Source organism: Triticum aestivum, chromosome 4D (assembly GCF_018294505.1).
Source record: "Triticum aestivum cultivar Chinese Spring chromosome 4D, IWGSC CS RefSeq v2.1, whole genome shotgun sequence".
NCBI classification, from domain to species: domain Eukaryota; kingdom Viridiplantae; phylum Streptophyta; class Magnoliopsida; order Poales; family Poaceae; genus Triticum; species Triticum aestivum.
In genome coordinates this window covers 9,697,239-9,707,186 of record NC_057805.1, presented here as the reverse complement: position 1 = coordinate 9,707,186, position 9,948 = coordinate 9,697,239, and the positions used below count along the sequence as shown (strand labels likewise).

The window sequence follows — 9,948 nt, the reverse complement described above, 5'->3', positions numbered from 1 at the left end:
TGGCACTTCTTCTAAAATTTGCTGTTGCACCTCCCTTTCATGCTCAACAACGGGTTCAGTCGGCTCCTGACGGACAGGTTCCGGGTCTTCCCCCATAGCTGTCATGAGTGGAGTTGCAACTGGTAGTGAGAAAAATGGCTCCTGAATCATCGGATTAGGTGCATGCACCCTCTTCTCCTCAAGATCAATTTTCCGAGCTACCAAGCTCCCCCTCATCATTTCGTCCTCTAAGAAGACTGCATGTCTCGTTTCTACAAACTTTGTATATCTGTCAGGGCAGTAGAAACGAAATCCTTTTGATCTGTCTGGATAGCCAATGAAGTGGCAACTTACTGTTTTGGTATCTAACTTTGCAATGTTTGGATTAAACATTTTGGCCTCAGCAGGGCACCCCCACACCTTGAAGTGTTGTAGGGAGGGCACCCGTCCTGTCCATAGCTCGTACAGTGTTTTGGGCACCGACTTGCTTGGTACTCTATCGAGAATGTGAATGGTGGTTTTAAGCGCCTCCATCCATAATCCCAATGGCAAGTTGGAATAACTCATCATGCTGCGCACCATATCCATAAGTGTACGGTTGCGCCTTTCAGCTACTCCATTCTTTTCTCTCAGAGTGGGATACATTAAAAGCACATGAGTTATCATATTTTTCTCTTGCCAAAATTTCTCCCGCCATACGGGATTTTGGACATAATATTATGTCAGCTTTACCCCGTTACGCAGGTATTTTCCCAGACTTTTTCCGCCATGCAGGTTTTATCATAATCATCTTTTCCCGCCATGCAGGTAATTCCCTGTAAGGGAACATAAATGCCAGAATTGGCTCTTTTGACTGCATATTCAATCATCAAATTTAGGAATAAATATGAATGCTCTTTGACACACATGCTTGATCCGACGTTGGTCAAATTAAACACGCATGTTACTTTTTTCATCTCAAATCATGTTGACTGAAAAAACTTCTTCATAGAGAGTACATGAAAGACATTCATCAACCAAGACTCTGAATGATCTATCTCTTTTCTTTTTATGCCATTCTTTAGAGAGAACATACTCCCTCACGTTATGACTTTTCTTGGTCATCTTTTGGGTCACAAGTACCCAGCCATTCGCTTTCACGAATGAAAGCATGCAAAACTTTTAGTCTGAGAAAACTTAGCCAATAATCAACAATGATGGGCATAAAAAATAACCCTACGTTGGTCTGGTTAAAAGAAATGCACATTAAACTTTTGAAACTTTCTTTTATATTCTAAATCACCATTGTGGCAGAATTAGAATAAACATCATCCTTATACATTAATTCCATATCACCGTTGGGCGGAAATGGAAATAATGCATATAACTTATAAACAATGTGATGATAGTATTTCTATTAAACAACTTTGCTAAGAATTAATCTTCACCTTACAGCGGGAACAAGAAATATACATTTCTCTAGTTCAAGAGCATTTCTTGATCTTTATCCGTTCTCTGAAAATTGACCACTTTGATACAAAACTTATCAGAGATTTAAACTTTGAACATAAGACTCATAGAATTATAGCATTGTTATCATCAACGTTGGTCAAAAAATAACAATACCACATTTTAACTTTAAAACAAATATCTTTCTTTTGTCATAGTGGAAACTATCTGCATCTTATTTCACCCACAGGGGAAAAACATTGCTAAGAACATTTCTTCCAATTAAATTTTCCCGTTGGTTCTAATTTAATTGGAGGATAAAACTTTTACTTTGCAACGGAAGCTTTACAATATTCTATTCAAAAACAATTATGTACTCTTTTACTCTCTAAGCAATTTTAACCGGTTGGTTCAAAAATGCATTAGAGAAGCAACAATTTAATATCTTACTTTAGTTCGATTCACTTTTAAAAGAGCACCTTTAAATTTCAATAATAAAACATGATCATGTTATTAACAACGTTGGTCATACAAATAACATAATCATATTCATTAAAATATTCACTTTAACATGCTCTTAAAAAACTTAATTCTTTTTAAACTTTTATTTTCTTTGTAAAAGAGCACTATTAACTATTTACGCAGCGGAAAATCATGAATAAAAATTCATGAACTTTTACTCTTTATAGAAACTTTTTCTTTGACAGAATAAAAAATTATGAACTTTTTAATTTCTACATAAACTTTTACTTTATAAAATACATAAACTTTTCTTTTTGGAATTTTTTCTATTCTCTGAGAAAACAAAAATTAGCTGCAGCAGAGCCCGCGGCCTGGCCTGCACTCCGCTCGCGGCTGTGACCTCGGCCCAAAAACAGCACGCGCGCGCCGCAGCGGAAGGAGCCGGCCCACGGCCTGGCCTGCGCGCCGCCCGCGGCTGTGGCCTCGGCCCAGCGCTGGCACGCGCGCTGCTGCCGCCGGCCTTCCTCTCTTGCGGCCCAGTGGCCCAGGGCGGGGCTAGGGTTTCGATCGGCAGCGTCGGTTTTGATCGGACGGTCAAGCGGGCCTTGCGCCCGAACAAAACCTGCCCACCGCGCCGTTCGGGACGAAACCTAATCTGTTCGCCCGATTCTTTCCCCCTCGTCTCTCGTCGCGCCGCTCGCCTCTGGCTGAGCACGGGGATGCGCCCCGGCCGCCCTTGGCCAGCCGCCGGCGACGGCAGCGGTTCCACCGCGCCACGCCCGCGCCTCCTTTCCCTTCCCCCTTTCTGTTTCTTTCTTCTGGTCTCGCTCCGGCGGCGGCGGATCTCGCCCGCTACCAGCCGAGTGGAGTGGCCCGTCGGCGATGGCGCGCCGGCGCGCGACGCCACCGCCACGAGCTCCTCACCTCTTTTCCTTCCTCCCTGTTTCCACCGAAACCAGTGAGAGAGAGGGATCAGAGACGCGAACAGAGCCCTGCTCTGCTCCTCTATGCGTGCGATACAGCGGCGCCTCCCCCGTCCCCCTTGCCGGTGCGCGCGAGCTCCCGAAGGAGAGCGCGCCGCCGTCAAGCGGTGCGGTGGTGGTGCCCTTTTGCCCCCTTGGAGAGGCTGTGTTCTTCTTCCCCGCACCTCGGCTTGCCGATGCGTGTGGGGATCGAGAGGAACGGCGCGGCCAGAGCGGCGGCGCAACTTTTCTTTGAGATGTCTTTGCCCTCTTTTTGCTTTTAGGGTTCTTGGGGGAGGGGATTTCCTTTTCTTTTTCTGTTTTTGTTTCTTTGTACCGAAATCAACTAGCCCGATCTGGCTAATACCATTGATAGACCTTTGGATCGGAGTAGGCTAGTAGATCCGGTGAACCTACCTTGTCCGGCAGTGGATGAACTCGAGCCGGAGGCCATCGTGGTGCTGGGGCGCACGGCGATGGCGGAGAGTGGGCGAGGTGGTGGAGCTTCCCGTGAGCACCGCACTAACCCTAGATCGGTAGGGATTGTTGGTGGGGTTTGTGGCAGCGATTAACCTCGTGAATAGCGCCCCGGCCCCCACCTCTGTTTATATAGCGCGGGTCACAGGGGCCCACCAACCATGGTTTGGTTGGGCGCCCCCGATCAGGGCGCGAGTCAGGCGCCCGTTCGACCCGTTGGGCTCGAACGGGAGAGAGATCAACCTAACAATTACATCATAGAGTACTTCTTAGTTGCTCCCCAGACAGGTTAATTAGTGGAGCTTTAGGGGAATTAACTGTAAACGCTGCAGGATGTCAAGCCACGGTTTCCTTTGGAGACGCCGCGGGTTCCTCCTCGCCGTGGTTGTGGAAGCTCAGGAGGCCGCGGCGAGCGTTGAGCCCCTCCGCCAGAGCCTGCATCATGATCAGGAGGCTCTCCTTCACCGCATCTGCTTCGGCAGCGTCCAGGACAACCGGCCTCGGGGGAGGTGGCTGACGAAGCGGCAGGGCCCTCTGCAGGGCCTCGTCAAACTCAAGGAAGCTCTGGTTTTGCAGCTGCACATCCATCACTTATGGTTTGCATAGGGATGGTAAATTCATTTAACATTCTAATGCACCTTTCATACAAAAGAAAAGAACACATACAGAGGAAATAAAAATAGGATGGGAGCCGGTTGTTAAAATCGTCTTCTATAAGAATTCATATCCCTGAACTTAATTTATACAAGTCAAATAAAAATGCACCCTGAATATTATCCTCACAATTATTATTTTTCAGATAACTCTCCTATCCAACATGGTGTGTACGGAAAAGACTTTCCGATCCAATGCGCGTGTAACTTGCCCAAGCACTGTACTTTAGAGCTACTAAAATCATAAGCAACTGCCGTGTCTCGTGACATCCACAAAAAGACAATCTCTTTATATGGATGAAATCCAAGGAAATAGACTTCTTCAAAATGCATGTGGTCAGAATTAACCTTAAGATCTTGAGTCTCAAGGATAAAACCCTTGCTGTAGTCCCATTCAGCATTATCTTCCGTTAGTGCTTGCTTAACATCTTCATCAAAACAATTACCTCTCAGAAAGATCCAAGGTCTGAGGTTTTGATCCTTGTGCTTTTTTTTGTTGGGGAATCCATCCTTATACTTGACCAAAGAAATTTTTGCCATCACTGGCGCAAATTTGATATCATTCTTTAACTCCCACCCCATTCTACCACAAGATTCATCCAGCAACCAAACCTGAAACTGGTGCTGAAGATTATGATAAATCAAAGCACAGTACACCCCCTTGTTTGATTTTCCAAGATAAAGATGTGCAGAACCATTCATCTTGCCCCCAGCTGGCGATTTAATCACTTGATACGCACCATCCGATAATGTTATGCTGCAAATTAAGTTGAGACGCCAACGGGTGAATATAAAATATATGCATGTTAATAAGAACATATATGAACAAATTGAGTTTCGAACTTGAATTATGTATTTTGGCTTGGTCAAAATTAAGCAAGTTTGATTTAGGAAAAACGCGCAACATCTTCAATTATATACTTTTTGGAACAGAGGTATTATAATTTACTGTATTAAGCAACGAGTTACATCAAACCCTGAATAAATCAAAATCTATAGTAAAAAAGAAGCTAAACCTAACTAATTAAATTAAGAGCGGGCCGGGTGAGTGAATGCATATACATACCGCATGATGGAGTCATTTTGACAGTGCACATAAAGCGCCCCTTTCCAGTAGACGGTGTAACAGCGTTGGAACTGTGTATATTGCTGCATGTCGGCGATGGTGCCTGCAGCCTCTCCTCTGCGGAGGAACGACCTCTCCTCCCATCTCCATGTCCTGGAAGAGAAGACTCGTATTGCACATGACGAGGGCGGCCACTCCGATTCCTCCGTAAATATTGTCGCAGTGGGATCAAGCTCGCAGGGGACCCTAGGAACCATATATACCTCATAGTCGGGGGACACGGTGGGGTCAAAGGCAAGGCAGACGTCGTCGTAGAAGCCCTCCATCCCACTCTCGGTGCACCGCGGCGGAGGCGGAGGCAGGCGCACCCATTGCCGGGTGGCCGGGTTGACCACCATGTTGCCCCAGAGTAGGAGGAGTCCGTTGCAATGATTCTCGATGATGCATAAACCCTCTTCCGTGTCGGCGTAGTCAAGGTTTGCGTCGATCCTGCGACTTGTCAGCGGGTTTGCGAAGAGCTTTGGGGGGTCGCTGCAGAGGACGTCTATCTCCATGAAGAAGATCCCGTAGAGCGAGAGCGGGAGGAGGTCCGTCCGCAGCAGGCGGCGGCCGTCGACGACGGCGCGCCAGCCTTTGCAGGCGCAGCGGGACGCGGCGAGGCTGCGTGGCTCGAGACGGCGGAGGACGCACGCGAGGATGTCGTCGGGCAGCAGCTGCGCGTGCGCCGCCACACCGGCAATGGATTGATCGCGATGATCGCCGGCTTCCATGTGAATCGATCGGGTGATGATCGATCGGCGCAGCTCTTGCTCGGGGACTCTATACGAGACGTATCGATGGAGGCGCTAGCTCTTGCAAAAAGGTTGGGTATTATAAGAGGAGACGGGCTAGGGCTAGCCGTCCGATCTGTTTGTGCTTTATTTTTCATGCTCGAGTGATCGCACGCGTCGCGATCGATCCGTGTCCCTCGTATTGTCTTGTCGGGCTGGGAGGCCTACAACGAAGCGCAATTATTTTTTGGTATTTTTGTTGGGCCGCCGTCGCCCCAGTCGCATGTCACCCATCGACTCGTAATTAAGAATTTGTGTGTTTGTCGAGGGACCCCAGTTGCAAGTCAACCATCGACTCGCAACTGGGGGGGCGTTCTCAATGTGTGTTTGTCGTGGGCTCCCAATTGTAAGCCAACCATTGACTCACAACTCGTGAAGGTGGGGGAGGGGAGTGTGTTTCTACGGGTCCACTTGCATGTCAACCATTGACTCGCAACTAGGGTTGTGTTTGTGTGTTTGTCGAGGGTCCTCGGTTGCATGTCAACCATCACCTCGCAACTAAGGGTGTGTGTGTGTTTGTTGGGGCCCTCAGTTGCAAACCGACCATCGACTCGCAACTATGGGTGCTTTTGTGCGTTTGTCATGCTCCCCAGTTGCATGTCAACCATCAACTGGCAACTAAGTGTGTGTGTGTGTGTGTGTGTGTGTTTCTATGGTGGCCCCCAGTTGCATGTCAACCATCGACTCACAACTAGGTGTGTGTGTGTGTTTATCGAGGGTCCCCAGTTGCAAGCCGACCATCGACTCACAACTAGGGGTGTCTGTATTGTCGAGGGTCCCCATTTGCATGCCGAGCATCGACTCGCAACTAGGGGTGTGTGTGTTTGTCAAGGGTCCCCAGTTGCATGCCGAGCATCGACTCGCAACTACGAGGTGTGTGTTTGTCGAGAGTCCCTAGTTGCATGTCAACCAATGACTCACAACTAGGGGGGTGTGTGTGTTTGTCGAGGATCCCTAGTTGCATGTCAACCATCGACTCGCAACTAGGGGGGTGTGTGTTTGTCGAGGGTCCCTAGTTGCATGTCGAGCATCGACTCGCAACTAGGGACGGTGTTTGTGTGGGTTTGTCGCGGTCCCCAGTTGCATGTCGCCCATCGACTCGCAACTAGGGGTGTGTGTGTGTTTGTCGAGGGTCCCCAGTTGCAAGCCGACCATCGACTTACAACTAGGGGTGTCTGTATTGTAGAGGGTCCCCATTTGCATGTCGAGCATCGACTCGCAACTAGGGGTGTGTGTGTTTGTCGAGGGTCCCCAGTTGCATGCCGAGCATCGACTCGCAACTACGAGGTGTGTGTTTGTCGAGAGTCCCTAGTTGCATGTCAACCAATGACTCACAACTAGGGATGTGTGTGTGTTTGTCGAGGATCCCTAGTTGCATGTCAACCATCGACTCGCAACTAGGGGTGTGTGTGTTTGTCGAGGGTCCCTAGTTGCATGCCGAGCATCGACTCGCAACTAGGGACGGTGTTTGTGTGGGTTTGTCGCGGTCCCCAGTTGCATGTCTCCCATCGACTCGCAACTAGGTGTGTGTGTGTGTGTGTTTGTCGAGGGTCCCCAGTTGCAAGCCGACCATCGACTCACAACTAGGGGTGTCTGTATTGTTGAGGGTCCCCATTTGCATGCCGAGCATCGACTTGCAACTAGGGTGTGTGTGTGTTTGTCAAGGGTCCCCAGTTGCATGCCGAGCATCGACTCGCAACTACGAGGTGTGTGTTTGTCGAGAGTCCCTAGTTGCATGTCAACCAATGACTCACAACTAGGGGTGTGTGTGTGTTTGTCGAGGATCCCTAGTTGCATGTCAACCATCGACTCGCAACTAGGGGTGTGTGTGTTTGTCGAGGGTCCCTAGTTGCATGTCGAGCATTGACTCGCAACTAGGGACGGTGTTTGTGTGGGTTTGTCGCGGTCCCCAGTTGCATGTCGCCCATCGACTCGCAACTAGGGGTGTGTGTGTGTGTTTGTCGAGGGTCCCCAGTTGCAAGCCGACCATCGACTTACAACTAGGGGTGTCTGTATTGTCGAGGGTCCCCATTTGCATGTCGAGCATCGACTCGCAACTAGGGGTGTGTGTGTTTGTCGAGGGTCCCCAGTTGCATGCCGAGCATCGACTCGCAACTACGAGGTGTGTGTTTGTCGAGAGTCCCTAGTTGCATGTCAACCAATGACTCACAACTAGGGATGTGTGTGTGTTTGTCGAGGATCCCTAGTTGCATGTCAACCATCGACTCGCAACTAGGGGTGTGTGTGTTTGTCGAGGGTCCCTAGTTGCATGCCGAGCATCGACTCGCAACTAGGGACGGTGTTTGTGTGGGTTTGTCGCGGTCCCCAGTTGCATGTCTCCCATCGACTCGCAACTAGGTGTGTGTGTGTGTGTTTGTCGAGGGTCCCCAGTTGCAAGCCGACCATCGACTCACAACTAGGGGTGTCTGTATTGTTGAGGGTCCCCATTTGCATGCCGAGCATCGACTTGCAACTAGGGGTGTGTGTGTGTTTGTCGAGGGTCCCCAGTTGCATGCCGAGCATCGACTCGCAACTACGAGGTGTGTGTTTGTCGAGAGTCCCTAGTTGCATGTCAACCAATGACTCACAAGTAGGGGTGTGTGTGTGTTTGTCGAGGATCCCTAGTTGCATGTCCACCATCGACTCCAACTAGGGGTGTGTGTGTTTGTCGAGGGTCCCTAGTTGCATGCCGAGCATCGACTCGCAACTAGGGACGGTGTTTGTGTGGGTTTGTCGCGGTCCCCAGTTGCATGTCGCCCATCGACTCGCAACTAGGAGTGTGTGTGTTTGTCGAGGGTCTCTAGTTGCATGCTGAGCATCGACTCGGAACTAGGGGGTGTTTTATCGTGGCCTCTAGTTGCAAGCCGACCATCGACTCGCAACTAATGGTGTTTGTCGAGGATCCTCATTTGCATGACGACCATCGACTCGCAACTACGGGGTGTGTGTGTTTTGTCGTGGGGTCTCCAGTTGCATGTCGACCATCGACTCGCAACTACGGGTGTGTGTCTCTGTTTGTTGAGGGTCCCAAGTTGCGAGTTGATCAAGTTGCAAGTCAACCATCGACTCGCAACTAGGGTGTGTGTGTGTGTTTGTCGAGGGTCCCTAGTTGCATGACGACCATGGACTCGCAACTAGTGGTATGTGTGTTTGTCAAGGGTCCCCAGTTGTATGCCGATCATCGACTCGCAACTAGGTGGTGTGTGTGTGTGTGTTTTCGTGGGTCCCCAGTTGCATGTCGACCATCGACTCGCAACTAAGGGTGTGTGTGTGTGTTTGTCGAGGGTCCCCAGTTGCAAGCAGACCATCAACTCGCAACTAGGGGTGTGTGTGTTTGTCGAGGTTCCCTAGTTGCAAGCAGACCATCGACTCGCAACTAGGCGAGTCTGTGTTTGTCGAGGCTCCCCAGTTGCATGTCGACCATCGACTCACAACTAAGGGTGTTTGTGTTTGTCGAGGGTCCCCAGTTGCATGTCAACCATTGACTCGCAACTAGGGGTGTCTATGTTTGTCGAGGGCCCCCAGTTGCATGCCGAGCATGGACTCGCAACTAGGGGTGTGTGTGTTTGTTGAGGGTCCCCAGTTGCATGACGAGCATCGACTCGCAACTACAAGGTGTGTGTTTGTCGAGAGTCCCTAGTTGCATATCAACCATTGACTCACAACTAGGGCTGTGTGTGTTTGTCGAGGGTCCCTAGTTGCATGTCAACCATTGACTCGCAACTAGGGGTGTGTGTGTTTGTCGAGGGTCCCTAGTTGCATGCCGAGCATCGACTCGCAACTAGGGGCGGTGTTTGTGTGGGTTTGTCGCGGTCCGTAGTTGCTTGTCGCCCATCGACTCGCAACTAGGGGTGTGTGTGTTTGTCGAGGGTCTCTAGTTGCATGATGAGCATCGAATCGGAACTAGGGGTGTTTTGTCGTGGCCTCTAGTTGCAAGCCGACCATCGACTCGCAACTAATGGTGTTTGGCGAGGGTCCTCATTTGCATGACGACCATCGACTCGCAACTAGGGGAGTGTGTGTTTTGTCGTGGGTCTCCAGTTGCATGTCTGACCATTGACTCGCAACTACGGGTGTGTGTCTCTGTTTGT

General features: G+C 49.7%; 1 protein-coding gene across 1 annotated transcript; it reads right to left on the bottom strand.

Annotated features, from left to right (window-relative positions):
* Positions 1-3,995: 3,995 nt before the first annotated feature.
* LOC123095687 (uncharacterized) lies at positions 3,996-5,880 on the bottom strand. The gene is made up of 2 exons (XM_044517235.1): positions 5,028-5,880; positions 3,996-4,718 (listed from the first exon to the last, which is right to left on the bottom strand). The coding sequence occupies exons 1-2, from the start codon at positions 5,795-5,797 to the stop codon at positions 4,097-4,099; spliced, it is 1,392 nt and encodes a 463-aa protein (XP_044373170.1). The 5' UTR covers positions 5,798-5,880; the 3' UTR covers positions 3,996-4,096.
* Positions 5,881-9,948: the final 4,068 nt, after the last annotated feature.

What these genes read in the sequence shown, in the direction of transcription:
- LOC123095687 (XM_044517235.1), bottom strand. Translation starts at nt 5,797, where the DNA reads ATGGAAGCCGGCGATCATCGCGATCAATCCATTGCCGGTGTGGCGGCG. An exon ending in CAAAATGACTCCATCATGCG is followed by an intron (nt 4,719 to 5,027) that starts GTATGTATATGC and finishes CTTAATTTGCAG; the next exon opens with CATAACATTATCGGATGGTG.